Raw genomic sequence first — 16851 nt, 5'->3', positions numbered from 1 at the left:
TTTCGGCTCCAGCGATTTCATCAGACAACTACAGGAAGACTGAAGCGACGTCATTGCGTCACTAACTCACGCACACGTGGGTCGATGGCAGCTGCAGTTACGTAACGAACGTGAAAGGCGAATCCAGCCCGCCTGCGACCAAAACGTCTGTTCCCAGAACCGCAGAAATAGAAGCGTCGCGTTTGCAAACGGCTGCTCACACAGACACGAGACACCCAGTCGCCCACGGAGTAGATCAGAGTTTTATTTTAGTGCAAAACAAAAGTGTCATTCACGTGTTAGCGTCACTTAGCATCTGTGGCAACTATGGAAACAGACTCGATAGTCTGACACACCACTCGCTCCAAATCGAAATCACAACATCAAATAAAAATGTTGCATTCACATTCTTCAAGTTAGCGTTTGTGCGTCCAGGACTGAAGTCCAAAGTCTGGTCATAAAAAGGGGACAATCATTTTTTAGTCAGTTGCTTCCTCAAGTAGTGCGATGAGCGAAGGCCAGCCCGTGGTCATGTGACCAACCGTTCCTCCATCATTTCTCCTGCAAGGCCGATGACTACAACGACAGGCCTCTGGATCAGTGCCCTGCTTCAGAGCGGACCGGACCCAGCTGGTGCCAGTCGACCCAGTGTTGACCTGGTACCAGCCTCTTGAGAGGGATGAGTGCTTCACCCAGTAGTGTGCTTTCCCAAAACGCTCCATCACCCAGAACGCGCAGGTGGATGACACGTTGGTTCAAGTCTCCCTGCGGGATCCGATCGTACACCAGCTGCAGGGCCCACAGAACCGCAACTGTTAACATTTAGTCAGGCACATTGATAACCAGCGATGACATCACCATTTCGTTGTAGGTCGGGTTGCAGGTGCGCCGTGCAGACTTTGTCTTCCTCTTGCTCGTCTTCTGTGGGTCCGGCAGCAAGTAGAGCTTCACATACGGGTCCGGATCAGAGCCGTCCTGGAGGGGCTGCTGCACGTGCGGGCGCACACAAATTGTGTATTGAAGTAAAAAAAAAAAAACCTGCCGCAAACACACTCACCAGTCCTCGGATGTGCATGACCATGATGAAGAGCTTGTCGTTCTTGTAGGAGATGGAGAGTTTGACTTCACCCATTTCTTTCTCTACAGCTGCTGACCACGTGCTCTCTGCTCACAAACAATCACTTCAGTAAACATAATTTAATCCATACAACTATAACATTTATAGTACGATAATTTTATATAAATATATATATATATATATATATATGTATATATATATATATATATATATATTAGTTGTGTGTTAGTGTCTAAATGATAGTTTCATAATAGTAATGGCAACAATAACAATAATAATAATAATAATAATGTCTGCAAAGGAATGTTTTTCCATTGCAAATGCACACATGTACTTAAATACTAAATACTACTTGTTGTGCAGAGTGAACTTGTGCGATTGTACCAGCTTGTTTAATGGCTGGAGGTCCTGGTTTCTCATCCCGGGATAGTGGATGAAAGAAGGTGTAGACCAGATCACTCTGCAACACACACACACTTCAGACAGAGTGGACTGTCGATTAAGCAAACTCTGGTTCTGATCCGGTGTCACAGACCTTTGCCACCTCTGGGGGTGAGTGGATCAGGTGCCACACGTAACCATTCAGCTCATCTCTCCTCCTATCTGCTGAGGCCTCCCCTCTTGACCGGCCAATCACAAACCTGCTGGGAAAGCTGTGGGGGGGCGACCCGGTGACTGAAGCTTCTGTGTGTGTATGTACTGACGTGTGCTTCTGTGTGTACCTGGGTAATCTGCTGGATGGGAACATGAGTCTTAATTTACTGTGGAGCTCCTGAAATTCCTCGAACGTTCTCTGGATGAGCTCTGCCTCCTGCTGGCCTTCCCGCTCCACTTTCACCATGAAAGTCTGGACACACACACACACACGTTGGGTCTTGTTCACATGTAAAGGTGCAGGAGGTGGACAGAAAACTCACGTGTCCCCGACTGTGACTGGTTGATCGAACGTGTCGACAAACGTAAAGACTCCTGATGGCGCCATCGCTCTTTAGTGTGTGAACCTTTGACGCAAAACTGAGCGCCGGACGATCTTCGGACGACATGAACTTCATCTGAGCCAGATTGTGGATGAAGAAGTTGAGCTTGGTGGCGACGCTGCCGAGACTGGACTCGATCAACCTGAGTATACACAAAAAACACAGTTTTGTTGCATCCGTGTGTGTGTGTGTGTGTGTGGTTTACCATACTTGTGAGTACCAGGCTCATTCTTGTGGGGACATTTTGCTTTGTGAGGACATTTTGAACTGTCCTCACAAGGTTTAGAGGGTTAAAACATCAGTTAAAGTAGTTAATTATAACCAGGTTCAGAGTTCTGGTTAAGTTTAGCCATTTGTTTTGGATGGTTTGATTTCAGGTGAGAGGCTGGGGCAACCTAGCTACCAAAGGACCCCACTGTGACAAACGTATGTGTGTGTGCGAACTTGTGTAGCTATCAGCAAAACATAAAAACATGACGTGTGTGTACGTATACTTATATATTTTTGAGAACTTATATGAGCTTTTGATCAACAGAGTGGACATTTTTGCACATTGAGGACATTTTGGCCGGTCCTCACTTTGTCAAGCATCATGTTGAAGGTTAAAACTACAAAATAGCTTGGTTATTATAAATGGGTTTTAGTTTGGTTAAGAGTAAAGGTTAAGTTTAGCCATTTGTTTTGGATGGTTAGGTCTAGGGTGAGAGGCTGGGGAAAGCATAAAAGGTATTGAAATGTCTCCTCAAAACATAAAAACATAGCTGTGCATGTGTGTGTGAGACCTTGTGAAATACATGGTGGCGTCTGCTTCTGACTCTTGAGGTCTCAGCGCATCATGGACATACTTGAGGTCATCAAGATTGGAAAGTTCAGGAATCCCACAGGACAACATCTGCACACACAAACACGCTCACTTGGAATGAGCTCCTGTCATTCGTGTGACTGCACTGAGATGAGTGTCTTCTGTGAAGCGTGTGCGTGCAGATGTTTGCCGGGTGTGTGTTACCAGGCCCAGCAGGTTCAGGAACAGTCGTGTGTGTTTGCGGATCAGGTTGTACGCCGCACAGCAAAGGTCGACAAAGTCGTGGAAGCGGCTGGACGGCTTGTCTCCACCGTTGATGACGTAGGCCATGTCCGAGGTGAAGACAAAGGGAGCGCGGTCTCTGCACCGGGCAACACTCATGTGAGCCCACCGGACACCTCCACGTGTCGCACCACCAACTCACCTTTTGAAGTTGCCAAACATCTGTGCGTGGCCGAGGAACTTTCCAAAGTCAATGTGGAACATGTGGCCGCTGGTCTTCAGCATGATGTTGTCGTTGTGCCGGTCGCAGATTCCCAGGATATAGGTGGCCACGCAGCAGCCGGCACATGAGTAGATGAAGTTTTCCACTGCCTGGGGACACATTCCACACGTCATGAAGCAGATGCTTTAATCTCCAGAGACTCGCTGTAGTGATTAAACGTCATGGAGGTTCAAGCCAAAGTCAAATTACTGACCCGAGGAAAGTTGGGGAACGGCGTGGCGCAAGAAACCTTTCGGTCCAGAAGAACACTAAAGCATAACATCTGTGTGTGTGTGTGTGTGTGTACGTACCTTCTCATACTGCTCTTCAGATGAGTTGTGTTTCTGCAGCCAGTCAGCCAGAGGCCGATCTTTGAAGGAGCCAGTGACACCGTGTTCGACCTGGATCCTCCTCAGAGTGTCAGAGTGAGGGATCATCTCCACCATCCCTGTAAAGGCAATTCAGCGTAACCGCCTTGTGTGTGGTGGTGCTCTTCGCGAGGACATTTTTGCTAAGTAAGGACTTTTTGGCCGGTCCTCACTTTGTCATGCCTCATTTTAAGGGTTAAAACTACAAAGTAGCCATGTTATTATAATTGGGTTTTAGTTTGGTTCAGCGTAAAGGTTAAGTTTAGCCATTTGTTTTATATGGTTAGGTTTAGAGGAGATGCTGGGGAAAGCATTCCTGCAATGATGGTCCTCACTAAAATAGGAAGACAAACATGTGTGGGTCCTCCAACAGTCCAAACACAGAGAGAACAGACAGAATCCACACAGTAACCAGCCAAATATTTAAACAGGGGTCACCTCGTCCTCTGCCCGTGGAGCAGCACCTGAAGAGGACCATCCTCATGTCCAGACCCTCCTGGATCCAGATCTTGTTCATGATTCGGATCATCTGCAAGGTCAGCATGTCCTGACGCAGGTCATCTCCTGACTGCCATTAAAGTTCAAACATGAAGTCTCAACACATGGCCTCTCATTGATGACCCGCCCACCCCAGTGACCTCTGACCTTGAAGATGACATTGACGTGGTCCCCGAGGGGGTCCACGTTCTGGAAGGAGAGTCTCAACGGGACAGCATTGGAGTTGTAGAAGGAGCACGACTGAAAGGAGGAACTTGTTTCATGAACACCTGTGTGCGCTTGAATGTGTGCGAGTGTGTGCGATACCTGGACATTGACTCCCCGAACCTGCAGTGTGGGGTTTAGAGGCAGCCTGCAGGTTTCATTAACAGAGAAGAAGTCCTTAACATCCTCCAGTCCCTCCCGGAGGACACCCTAAGACACACATACCCAACACACATGAGAGACAGTCTCGCTTGCCGTGGCGGGGTGAGTGGCTGCAGTGACCACCTGTCTGTTGGAGGGCGCCGCCTCACGGACCTTCTGGGACACCTTAGCAAGGACGGACACCAGCCAGCTCTGACGGTCAAACTCGTCGCGGAGCTGACGCCCCACGCAGCATAGCAGCGCGGCCAGCAGGTGCTGATAGCGAGCACTGAACTGACTGTCCTGCAGGTTGTCCTTCAGCAGCCTGGAAGGCATGAGGACACGTGAGGAAGTGGATGGATGCGTCATGCCGGAGGAAGTCTCACTCACCAGAAGAGATAGTGGGCGATGCGTACATCAGCTATAGCGCGGCGCAACAGGAAGCGAACTAGCGAACTGTCCAGGTAGCACTCGTACTTGAGAGCCTGAGACAGAGCAGAAGTCACTGAACTCCAGCTGGATCAACCATAGTGCTGAGGACTCACCTGGACCAGCTGAGGAAGGAAGTCCAGCAGGTCCAGATTTGAGATCGAGTCCATCCACTGAACAGCAGTTCTCCTCAACTCCAGGTCAGGAAAACTGAGGGACACACACACACACAGCTCTACTGTAAGAGGAACCGGGGGATAATGGGAGAGGCGTGTTTGAAGGAGAGTGCGACATACGAGGCGTGCAGGAGCCCGAGGGCATCCAGGTGACCCAGGCGGCTCCACTGCTTCAGTAGTGCATAGATGTCTGGCAGGCAGGTCCACTGCCAGCAGGGAGCGCTGGAAAGAACCAGTGGCAGCGCAGAACTCTGAGACCGACAGAACCACCTCTTCTCCCACAAGAGACGCTTCTCCTCCACAGTCAACCTGCAGACACACCTTTGTTGCTGCACGTACCTATGTTACTGTGTGTGCACTACAGTGTGTGTTGCTGGGGATGTGTAGTTCATTAGTGTGTATGTGTGTGACACGTCTCCTACCAGAACAAGGACTTGTGGGTCAGAACTTTATCCAGCTGTGTCTGAGTGACAGTGTCCAGTCTGGCAAAGTCGTACTGAGGACAGAAGTCTGCTGCTGGAGGAGTGTTGAAGACCACCTGGAAGGACGAGGTGGGGAAGTCCACCTGAGACACACAAATGTGGGCCGGACAACATTATGGCCCCTTTTCTTACAGCACAAAGCAACTTCATGAAGAGAATAATAACACATACCTGCAAAATGACGCTGTCCGGCTGGCTGAAGTTGGGCGAACTGGAGCGGGCGTTTCCAGATGCTCCAGAACCAGACGGCCACAGACCCAGTAACCTCCTGCCACAGGTCAGCACACTGAAAGACATGGGTCCTGAAGTGAAGCACACACATACATCTGGACCACTATCTGAGTATTGTCACTCCAGTATGTGTGAGTGTGTGCGTGTAGACACGTGTGCTTGTTTCTCACTGTCTGAAGTTGAAGAGCGGCAGCGTCACCCAGCCCAGAGTCTCCACACTGCGGCGCTGCTTGCCTTTGTCTTCAGGTCCTACGGGGGGCAGCAGCGAGCTGGCATACAGCGTCACCGTCAGCTGAGTCTCCCGGGGTAATTGGTCGATCTGGACAGGGAAACTCACCCTGCAGGGGGCACAGTTGAACCGCTATTGCTGAAGGACAGGTGAGTGATGAAGAGAGAGGGTAGGAGTCTACCTCAGGGTGTGCAGGTGAGGGGAGGGGTCAACAGGTGAGGGGGGTGTGCTTCAAATGAAGGGGGCGAGGAGAGATGGAGGGTTTGTATCTGCAGGTGAGCGTGAAGGAGTCTCACCTCTGGTCCCACACCACCAGGTGGAAGAGGTATTTGCTGACCAGCTGCTTGCTGGTATGTTGGGGCGCACACAGCTCCACCCCTCCGTGGGTCAGCGAGCACGACAGGAAGTACCCCTCATAGCTGGCAGGAAAAGGGAGTGATGTCACTGCGATGCCTGAGGTATGTGCCTAAGGAAGTAACGCAGTTACCTGGCAGCCCACGTGACCGGGACCCGGTGGGCGGCATATACGTTGAAGGACAGCACGCTGGTGACCAAGCCGGCCTCCTGCACCGGCGTGGTGCTGCAGTGGCTCTGCATGGTCGTGTGGAAGTTGGCATTGAATGTGTTGCAGTACAATTCCACTAGATCCAAGATGGCGGCGGTCAACTTCTCCACCACTTTTTCTGTGGACACAATTGACACTGGTCAATCACCTGTGATTCACTGGTGACGGGTCATGCCAACTCACCTCGGTTTTCACGCAGGAGCAACACCGACGCGTCCTGTGAGGACACACAGCACAGGTCAGTGCTCCGGCACACACCCACTCACACACATACGGGGACGCACCTTGAGAACTCTGGGCTGGACGCGACAGGGGCAGGCAGGCAGCTGGCTCAGGGCAGAGGTCACTTCAGGGGTCTCCACGGCAGCGAGCGAGCTGCACAGAGCTTTAACAGACTGAACCAGACGCTCCACATGCAGCGGCAGCTCTGCCTACAGAAGCGTGAATGAATGAATGAATGAATGAATGAATGAGTGAGTGAGTGAGTGAGTGAGTGAGTGAGTGAGTGAGTGAGTGAGTGAGTGAGTGAGTGAGTGAGTGAGTGAGTGTTACCTCAGACAGCAGGAAGGACTCGGCTTCAGTGTAAAAAGTGTCCAGCAAAAGTGTCAATGCCTCCCTGTTCAGGTGCACACACACAATGTAAGTGCAGTTCAGACAAAAAGAAGCTCCGCCTCCTCACCTGGTCACAGTCTGTCTGATTGGTCGCTCCTGCAGCAGAATGTTGTGGTTCATGGTGGATGCCGTTGCATCATCATCTTCCTGTTAACAGCACACATGTCCATTTATGTCTATGTCTCACAGGTGTGTGTGTGTGTGTGTGTGTGGTCCTTGAGTAGCTATACTCGTGGGGACCAATTCTTGGAAACACACCGACTTGTGGGCGCCTTCTGGATTTGTGGGAATATTTTGCTTGTACCCGCAAATTTAAGCCTCAATTTGAGGATTAAAGCTACAAAATAACTGGGTCATTATAACTGGGTTTAAGTTTGATTCAGAGTGCAGGTTAAGGTTAACCATGTGTTTTGGATGGCTAGGTTTAGGGTGAGAGGCTGGGGAAACACAAGGACTGTTGTGGGTGAGTGTGTGTGCATGTGTGTGTGTTCTGACCGTGCGTGACAGCTCCCTGATGACTGATGATCTCTTCGTCAAAAACAGGTGAACATCGCAGTCAAACTTTAAACACTGCTGGACAAATTCCAGTGTTCCAAGAGTCTGAGAGCTGCAGGACATCCGAGGGACAAGTGAGCGACAAAGGAGAGACACCGTGGGACTCCAAGTGGTCTTACTTGTGGAGGAACTTGTGGTATCCGCACACCTTCAGCAGGTACTGACTGACATCCACGTGGTCCAGGTCATCCTGAGCGTAGCACAGAGTCTGGTAGATGAGCAGATCCACAGTGGAGGAGCCTGCAGAGAGGAGGTCACCATGTCTACAGTGTTGTGTCGGGTTAAGACCGTATTTCTGTCGTCTTACCGTCGCACGTGAAAGTCAACGGCTCGCTGAAGTGCTCGCTGACCACCGACACCTTCACGGGGGAGTGCACCCCCAGTTGACCTTCATCCCCACCGGCAGCCCAGATCAAACCAGAGTTCGTGGATGGGTCGTTGTAAGGGAACGCTGAGCGCAGGCTGAAGACATAACAGAAGAAACAGAGCTACAGTTTGATCCGCAAGTCACAGAGAGCACAAAATCGACACAGAGGTGAGTCTCCCTTACATGTCCAGCATGTGACAGAATGCAGCCACCTCTTCGTCTCGTTCTTCAGAAACCTGGAAGAGCTGGTATGCAAATCCGTTGCCTCGGTGTGACACACGTGGTTCTGATCTAACTGGGTCGACTGATGCCCTGCGCTGGTTTCTGTTGCTCTTGTTAACAGGGAGGTAGGTCCTGGGCGGGATCTGGGGGGGCAGGGTCTGACTCCGACCCACAGGCTTCCCGGAATGCTCCGCGTTGTTACGGGACAGTGAGTAGTTGATGACATCGGACTGGACTTTGGGAGGGTCTTTGTCAGGGGTGAAAAGATTGACGTCAAGAACTGGTGTGGGACCACGGGGCAGAGGCGGCGGGTTTTTGCCCAGTGGGATCCTGGGAGGGATGGCAGGAGGGGTGAGGTCTGGGGGGGGAGTGTCGGGTAGATGGGATGATTCAGGCGGGTCGCCCAACTTGCTGAGGTCACATGAGGGCAGGATGTACATGGGCTCCCGAGCCCTGCCCTCTAGAGGAGGGTCACGAGAGGGGCCTTCCAGTCGGTTCTCTGCAGGCTCAGCTCGAGTAACTGGGTTTACTTCTGTTGGTTCTGAGTGGCTTACTGTGGACCCGGGTCGGTCACTGGTCATCCCGGCAGGTCCACTGCAGTCCTGCTTCAGCCTCGAGAGGGCGTCATACTCCATCTGCAGGGCTTCAGCGAGGACCAGCTCCTTCTGACTGAGGCCCAGACCCTCAAGGGCCCCCCAGCAGGCCTCGCCAGCCTCCTTCTCCATCTGAGCCGCTGACATGGTGTGTCCAGCAGGTGACCTGGGGACAGAAGACAGCTAAGGTCCAGTGACTTCAGTTGACACTTCACTGGTTAAACAGAACCACAGGCCACAGCGAGCCTGGGACAGAATCATGTATGACCACACAATTTCATAACTATTTTTATTGGCCAGCCGGTAAAAATCGCTGGGTTTGTTGGACCACTTCCTGATTATCATGTGCCGAAATAAAATAAAATATACACACATTTGTAGGTAGTACAAGTGTTCTGTGAGAGGAAACATGTAGAAATCAGAATTAGAGAATATATATATAAAGAAGATGAGATTGGAGGAACAACTGCGTCAACAGAGAGACAGAATAGTGCAAAACACAACATGGTGCTGTGTTGGCCTCTGTTTTGTGATCCTTCCTTGGTCCACGGACACAGGTGGCAGGTCACGATTGCTACAAGCACAGGCAATGTGTTCTGGATGCACATGCAACTGCTCGCCAGTGACATCACTTCCTGCTCCGCGTATAAACAATGCTAGGGAATGTCAGGGTTAAAGGTCGAGGCAGTTTGATGACAATAGGAAACCAGTCTTGATGTTGAGACGATGCCAACGTTTCTGATACTCATGTGGGTCACATCTGTTGTGTGTGTATCAGACACCCCCTCGACCCCAAATTGAGGGCGTAGAGTCACGTGGTCAGGGTCAGCCTGTCACCCCAGTAAACACAGGAGGGGGATGGGGGTGACGAGCGCACAAACACACCGGCACCAAAAGACAACAAAAGTGAGTGTCTTTTGAACTTCACGAATTCATCTTGTGGACCAACGCGGCCGCCTGGCCGAACTCGGTCCGAAACTACCGGTCACCGCGCCAAACAATAAACAACAAGTCTCCATTTTTGCGGTTCGGATGCAGCTGACCGAAACAGCATCAGATGGTCAAATGGGTACCAGTTTGAAATGACGATCTATGTCAATGCAGCATGACGCTCCGAACACGTCCCGAACCCAGCGTCCGGACCAACACAGATCAGAACCGATATGGCAGACGATGCAGGTGGGCCGTCCTTACCTGCTCTACGAATCCATCTTGGCCCCGTTTCTGTCACGTCTGCGACTGCGTCTTGCTTCCCAGCCTTTGGGTCCCCAGACAGGAGAAGCTATGGACCGGTCGCAGTCCGAACCTATGGGCTCTTCCGGTGTAACATATTTGACAGGAAATACACACAAATGTTCCGGTCTGATTTCAGAATAAAACAGATCCCGCGCTGTCCGAGGTTCCGTGGCATTCTCCCGGTACTCCAGTCTCCGGACCCGAACACACCCGTAATAGTCTTCAACTCCACGCGAGGCACAGGACCTGATGAGATAGAAGACCCAGTGGCCATCCACGAACGACCAGATCAACTGTCCAGAAGAGGAATTCTATGTCGGTCATCTGGATACGATGGTGCAACCGGATTTAGGTCCTGGATGTTTACTAGATCACAGATTAGATTTTCACTCGGTCTTAGGAACATTCCTCAGTCTGAGCTCATTGAGACGGTCATGTTCACTCAGGCTTCAGGAGACCACCAGACTGAGCGCGTTCTGTCTCCAACACCTCTCTCATTCCGAAGTCAGAGTTGGTCTGCTTCCATTGACCTCTGGGCCTCCTCCGGCTGGGCCCCGGCCTTCGCTGCTCAGATGATCAGACGACTCTGGATTTGGTCCCTCGCTGTCCTCCACCAGACCCTGGAGATACTTGATGTAGCTAATGGCAGCACGAAGCGTCTGCACTTTACTAAGCCTGCGGGTGGCGCTCTGCCTGGGGAGGTGGTCCCGGAGTTTTGCGTAGCCCTGGTTGACGCACCTGACCCGCTGACGCTCACGCTGGTTGCGCTTCTGGATGAAAGCGGGCTGGAAGGGACACCGGTAGACCTCCAGTGGCAGGAGAGGTGTTCCGGACACTCCCAGAGGATCTTTGTACCAGACCAAGGCTCTGGGCCTTGTCTCTGGCAGTGGTTGGAGACGGTTAGTCTCCGTGTAACTGCCAGCAGGTGGGGTCGCAGAGAAGCACCCAAGACCACGGGCTTGAAAATAAAACGGACTTGCTGCAATGAAGGAAGGCGGGAAAGACATCATGGAATCCACGTGCTCAGCAGATCATCTTGTCTGGGGACCCACACAAGTCGCTGCAGGCTTACAGAAGTGTGTGGAGCTGTGCTCCTCTTGGAGTCCTGTAGTCTTTTCGTCTCAGAGAATCGGGGTTGACTGTTTTTACCGTCCTCAGAGGCTCCACCTCATCCAGGTGTGACAACCAGCAACATCAAACAACCAAATGAGTGTTTTAGTTTGCGATGCTGAATCCTCCACTTCCACAGCTCACACACACGCACACACACTTGTGTACACTCACACACACAGGGTGTTCAAGGAAACACAAAGTGGTTACCTGTTTTATTTATTATTATTTGTAAAACATCAGTAAACAAATAGGCGTCGCACTGCACACCAGCCTCAAGTGTAAAATGTTTGTCGTGATAAAAGTAGGAGCGACGCCACACTGTGATGTCATCGAGTTCTTCAGCACGCGTCTGCTTGTTAAAAGCCTCTATGTTGTTAGTTTTTCAAAAACTAAAAATCACATTTCAATCATCGAAGATCAAAAGTCCTCAGCTGACAGGACGATCACAGGTACACAGCCGTCGTGGCGGCAGAGTTCAGCTATATTGACAGTAAACATTGATGGATGGAGCCTGATTGGACGGTGAGCTAAGTGTGTGTGTGTGTGTGTGTGTGGGGGGGGGATCAACGCATGTAGGGATACTTCCACTCGCGCAGAGGGACGTGTGTCTCCTTGACAACCTGTGGTGACGTCCATCTGAGGACATAATGGGGTCCTCCAGGTTTGTCATTCGTGCCTGTGGGAAGAAGAAAAACCGCCGATCAGGATGCGGCGCACTCCACTTGGACGTCCCTTCGGAAGCTACCTGATGCTCTAGCGCCACCAAAAGGCTGCTGGGCAACAATGGAGCCGGTGGACTTGTCGTTGATGTAGAAGTTCCCGGCGGCGTTCCTCAGGACCTTGGACGCCTCCTCCACCACACTCCTGAAACCAACAATGTCGCATGACCATCGCTCTCCGTCATCCACTCAGCAGAGACCAACGTACTCATCTTTGGCGAAGACTGCACCCGTCAAAGCATACGGTGACGTGCTGTCGATCAGCTGCAAAACCTGCTTGTAATCATCGTCGGGATACACGTAGACGGACAGAACCGGCCCAAAGATCTCCTGCACAGACGGGTCAGTCAGCGGCGCTGGGAGGCGCAACACACCAAGACTTTGGCCTCACCTCATTCATGATGGCATCTCTTGGATCTTTTGTCTCCACGATTGTCGGCTCCACGAAGTAGCCTATCTTATCGTCGCAGCCTCCGCCGGCCAACACCGTCAGGTTGGCGGATGACTTGGCGTGCTGGAGCCACGACCGGATGCGGCCAAAGGACTGCCGCGGAGAAAACTTGATGTCACGTGACTGACCAGCAGATGAATGCTGAAGCATTATTATTTACCTTGTCGTCAATCACCGCTGAGAAAAAGGTGCCCAAGTCCTCCACGGGCTGGAGAGGGAAAACACCATCAATGTCAGGGTTGAGTCCAGCATTGGACCACAAGACCGCAACGGTGGACCATGTGACCTCAACATCGACTGGAGTCCACAAAACCACAAGACCCCAAAGTTGGACGACAAACCTTAATGTAGAGCCCAATATCGGACCACAAGACTGCTGAATTGAACTGCCACAAAAGGGGAGCCCAGATGACACCATTGTCAAGACAGAGGCTATGCTAATGACGGCGGGTCAGTAGGGGGCGCAGCCCCATCCCTCGCATTTCATTTGAAAATGAATAAGATGAAAAGCTAAAATAATATTCTGAACAGTGTGTTTGCCGTTTTTGAGGAGCAATATCAATACTATATCAATAATAAGTTGATCGATTCTTCGGTGTGTTGTATGATTATCGACACCTCAGGGTGCACAAATCTTAACCGTCGACTGTTACCAAAGCTCTTCATGTGCAATAGCGCCTCATGAGGGAAATAAAAAGGACAAAATAAAAAATAAACAAAAGAAAAAATGAACATGGTATTCATCACGATAGACATCTAGGAAGATGTGAACATGAGCACTGTCGTATGGATCCACCGATCTTGGTTGTGGACACAGGACAATGTTCACTGAAAATCAATATGTTTCATGTTCACATACAATTAACAACATTTTTAATTATTTTTGTTATTTTGACTGCTATTTAACTGTGAGAATTCCTGAAATTCAACATGTTATATTAAATATTAATTTATAGCTGGACATATTACAGTTCCAAACACACATTACCAACACAAATTCAGAATAATATGAACTTGTGTCAGAATTCACAAGTACTTTTTAGATTTCCCTTTGTGTTATGTCACATACATTGAGATATTGTGAATATGAAATTGGCACAGCGCACACCTTGATATTTTGTCCAGCCGCCACTGCAAACAGGGAGTTATGGACAAGTGGTATGGAGGGTCTTTGAAAACAAGTGCAAGTACTTGTTACTAGGATTAGTTCTTGACTACAAGTAGAACAGCTGTCTTGTCAAGTGGAGACAGATCCCTAATAAAGCTATCAATTGCCACTACTCACATCTCCCACTCGCATCTCCTGGACGATGGACACAAGTCCGTCTCGGATTCTCGGCCACAGACTCGTAGGAACATACATCCGAGAGCAGGCAGAGCATTTCTGTCCTCCAAACTCGAAGGCAGAGCGGATCGTCCCGGACACCACACTCTCTACGTCAGCTGACTTGTGGACAAAGTGGAAGTTCTTCCCGCCGCATTCTGGAGAAGTTGAGAAACAGACAGATGTAACCGGTGAGGTGAGCAGAGGTCAGCCGAGGACTCACCTCCTGCCAGGCGAGGGAAGGTCTTGTAGGTGTCCAGGTTCTGAGCAACTTGTTTCCAAAGACGTTTGAACGTCCTGCAGAGACAAACAGAGTCACTTCACAGTCCAGTAGAGTCTGCAAGGTGTCCCAAGTCCGTACGGAACGCTGCCGGTGAAATTGATGCCTGCCAGGTGCTCCGAGGTCGTGATGGTGTCCCCGAACACGGGTCCGTCAGCCGGCAGGAACTGGATGATGTTTGGGGGGAGACCGCATTCCCGTAGGATCCTGTAGACGGCGTAGCTAGCGGACAGAGCAGCGTCGCTGGGCTTCCACAGCACCACATTACCCTGCACACCAAAGGAACAGTGACCACCACCACGACTTGGCACTGCATATAAGCAACAGTTACAGCACAGACCATGAGAGCCGGGGTCCCAGCCAGGTTCCCACCGATGGCAGTAAAATTAAACGGCGATACGGCAGCGACAAAACCCTAAATGGAGGACAAGTGAGATGGGGGCAGCTCTACGCCAGGTGGTGTACATGCAGTACCTCCAGTCCACGATAGATGGCGCGGTTGGTGCTGCCCTCTGCATCCAGTGGCTGCTGGTTCTGCAGCTCCACCGCATGTTTGGCGTTGAACCTGAAGAAGTCGATGAGCTCAGCGGCCGCATCGATTTCCGCTTGGACCACCGTCTTGCCCTGAAAGTCCACACACGGGTGACGCTGGAGGCCTGGTCCCGGTAAACAGTAGGATCCTAACCTGTCCAATCATGGTTTTGGCCAGGATCTCGGCCCGTTTGGGTCCACTGATGACATCAGCTGCCCTGAAGAGAATCTGTGCTCTGTCTTGGACAGGCTTCAGGTCCCACTCCTTGCGCGCCGCCACAGAGGCCAGTATGGCCTTATTGATCAACTCCTGCAAGTCCAGAACCAGAGCCGCACGTGTTTAAGGGGGTCCCAGCTCGTAAGTCCGGGTCAGCTCACTCACCTTGTCTGCATAGCAGAACTTAGCGACGCGATGTGAGTGGTTGAAGGGCTGAGGAGAGAACCAGGAAGTTAGTAAGCAAGTAATGATCATGTCATCAGAGCGTTCAACTCACACACAGTTGGTATCGAACATCTTGGGTCCAAATGTGCTCATCGCCAACAACACATGGAACCTCCTCCGTCGTTCCTTGGATCTTGTTCAGGGCCTGGTGGAAGGGACCAGCACACAAACAACCTCACATACACACAGTGACAGGAGGGGGGGGGCAGTTTTATGTTTCTGTGTTGACCTCTGACCTGCAGCAGATCTGCTCTCTCCTTGGTTCCTTCAGTGAAACTTAGAATTGGTTCATTATTCACCTGCACAAGGGCAGAGGAGGCCGTCCTGAACCTGACACACACACACACACAATCCTCATCATCCAACAGCCTCCAGGCCCGGCATCAGTCATGACCCAGTGGGAGCAGCTGAAGCACCCACTGAGGCAACACTTGAGTCAACATGCAGCTGCAGGTGTCATTACATAGTTGGCGCACGAGACTCTGCAAGTCCACGTGTCCCGGGTCCACTCTCTGGACCCTCAGATTATCCAGACAGAACCAGGTGGATTATTAACTGGTGGACCAACAGTCCTGGAAACACTGTGATAAGAACCAGAACTGGACTGTCCACAGGTAGGTACAAGATGTGACAACTGACAAACCAACTGCATGTTTAACAGCAGTTCCAGCTCTCAGAGCCTTAAGTCACACAAAGGATCACGTGCAGAGACTCTGGATTAAATGGTTTTCACGCACTGGGTGTGCCAAAAATGACCCCCACAGTCAACGCAACATCCTGGATCTACACTGCACAGCGAGGGCGCGCGTGACATTAAAGGAAGAAAACACGGATACGTGGGATTGACGCAAGCAAACGTCTGCTGACCTTGATCTGTCAAATAAACAACCAAGAGGGGACAGGATGTCCACCAACTTTTCTTAATTTCGCATTTCCATTGCGTCGTAGTCAAATACCTCTACACACAACCACTTCGGGCGCCTGAGAACCCGAGGCTATCTGGTTGTCCAACTGGACTCAGATCCAGTCGCCGACCCGGTTCCACAGGTTGCCCAGCGGCTCACTAGTTGCCTGCGGGAGCTGATCAACTCTCTGGGGGCGGCGGAGCGTCAGCGGCGTTCAGGCTAGCGTTAGCACTGGGTGATCATTCCGAGAGAAGTCCGGCACGGAGAAAAGACGCACTCACCCCCGCCAGGACTGACAGAGCACCGCCCGCACCCGCAACATATTGACCGATCGTTGGACGACGGAACGGTGGACAGCGACCCAGACCAGGTTCAGCTGGCAGACAGAAGTTCACCCTGAAGGATTTCTGCCAGAGACTCCACGCGACGAGGCTGATTGGCCGTCTGTTTTGGTGCTCGCTGATTGGTCAGCCATACGCCCACCGAGAACAGGCGCTATCGCGAGACAATGCGGCATTTTCAAAAGAAATTCGCAATTGGAATGTGATTTATTTAAAGATAAAACTTCATAGTTTATGACGATGATTCGATCCGTTTGGTTTGAACACCCAAGAAACGCGCTACTTAATTGACTATGATTGTGAGAACTACGACATATTTGTAAAGGTTTTTTTTTTTTAGCTCATATCGCGGTCATTTTTCATGTCAATACATTAAAAATGTAGTTTAAATTGCTCTCACAGATTAGTTCAGCGTTTGACAGTGCTGAATCAGTACAATAATATTTGAAAATGAGGTGCACAAACATTATAAAGGATGTAGTATCCCAAATGATATTTCCGTTATGTTGATCTTATA

General features: G+C 50.8%; 2 protein-coding genes across 3 annotated transcripts; both read right to left on the bottom strand.

Annotated features, from left to right (window-relative positions):
* Positions 1 to 232: 232 nt before the first annotated feature.
* On the bottom strand, positions 233 to 10370 carry pik3c2b (phosphatidylinositol-4-phosphate 3-kinase, catalytic subunit type 2 beta). Of its 2 annotated transcripts, XM_053867097.1 has the most exons (32): positions 10187 to 10369; positions 8361 to 9158; positions 8118 to 8272; positions 7930 to 8050; positions 7751 to 7862; positions 7323 to 7402; positions 7196 to 7259; positions 6928 to 7074; positions 6827 to 6860; positions 6566 to 6761; positions 6375 to 6497; positions 6020 to 6187; positions 5790 to 5904; positions 5559 to 5701; positions 5257 to 5445; positions 5077 to 5170; positions 4922 to 5016; positions 4676 to 4856; positions 4493 to 4600; positions 4334 to 4426; positions 4127 to 4256; positions 3632 to 3768; positions 3261 to 3430; positions 3041 to 3197; positions 2817 to 2926; positions 1975 to 2176; positions 1780 to 1904; positions 1593 to 1710; positions 1442 to 1517; positions 1037 to 1143; positions 838 to 966; positions 233 to 768 (listed from the first exon to the last, which is right to left on the bottom strand). In XM_053867097.1, the coding sequence occupies exons 2-32, from the start codon at positions 9137 to 9139 to the stop codon at positions 577 to 579; spliced, it is 4650 nt and encodes a 1549-aa protein (XP_053723072.1). In that variant the 5' UTR covers positions 9140 to 9158; positions 10187 to 10369; the 3' UTR covers positions 233 to 576. The 2 variants fall into 2 exon arrangements, with proteins under 2 accessions (XP_053723072.1, XP_053723071.1); XM_053867096.1 differs by having other exon boundaries at positions 1593 to 1904; positions 10187 to 10370.
* A 1164-nt stretch (positions 10371 to 11534) lies between these two features.
* On the bottom strand, positions 11535 to 16439 carry aldh4a1 (aldehyde dehydrogenase 4 family, member A1). The gene is made up of 15 exons (XM_053867142.1): positions 16275 to 16439; positions 15325 to 15418; positions 15141 to 15233; positions 15029 to 15076; positions 14801 to 14956; positions 14590 to 14739; positions 14456 to 14530; positions 14197 to 14384; positions 14059 to 14132; positions 13797 to 13993; positions 12672 to 12719; positions 12452 to 12604; positions 12269 to 12390; positions 12087 to 12205; positions 11535 to 12017 (listed from the first exon to the last, which is right to left on the bottom strand). The coding sequence occupies exons 1-15, from the start codon at positions 16313 to 16315 to the stop codon at positions 11905 to 11907; spliced, it is 1671 nt and encodes a 556-aa protein (XP_053723117.1). The 5' UTR covers positions 16316 to 16439; the 3' UTR covers positions 11535 to 11904.
* Positions 16440 to 16851: the final 412 nt, after the last annotated feature.

The sequence above is a fragment of the Synchiropus splendidus genome, chromosome 6 (assembly GCF_027744825.2).
Source record: "Synchiropus splendidus isolate RoL2022-P1 chromosome 6, RoL_Sspl_1.0, whole genome shotgun sequence".
In the NCBI taxonomy this organism is placed as follows: Eukaryota; Metazoa; Chordata; class Actinopteri; order Syngnathiformes; family Callionymidae; genus Synchiropus; species Synchiropus splendidus.
This window is presented reverse-complemented; position numbering and strand designations above follow the sequence as displayed.

What these genes read in the sequence shown, in the direction of transcription:
- aldh4a1 (XM_053867142.1), bottom strand. Translation starts at nt 16,315, where the DNA reads ATGTTGCGGGTGCGGGCGGTGCTCTGTCAGTCCTGGCGGGG. An exon ending in CAGCGGTGATTGACGACAAG is followed by an intron (nt 12,605 to 12,671) that starts GTAAATAATAAT and finishes TCTCCGCGGCAG; the next exon opens with TCCTTTGGCCGCATCCGGTC. An exon ending in GAGATGCCATCATGAATGAG is followed by an intron (nt 12,391 to 12,451) that starts GTGAGGCCAAAG and finishes CCGTCTGTGCAG; the next exon opens with GAGATCTTTGGGCCGGTTCT.
- pik3c2b (XM_053867096.1), bottom strand. Translation starts at nt 9,139, where the DNA reads ATGTCAGCGGCTCAGATGGAGAAGGAGGCTGGCGAGGCCTGCTGGGGG. An exon ending in TCCAGCCCAGAGTTCTCAAG is followed by an intron (nt 6,861 to 6,927) that starts GTGCGTCCCCGT and finishes GTGTCCTCACAG; the next exon opens with GACGCGTCGGTGTTGCTCCT. An exon ending in TCATGCACATCCGAGGACTG is followed by an intron (nt 967 to 1,036) that starts GTGAGTGTGTTT and finishes CCGCACGTGCAG; the next exon opens with CAGCCCCTCCAGGACGGCTC.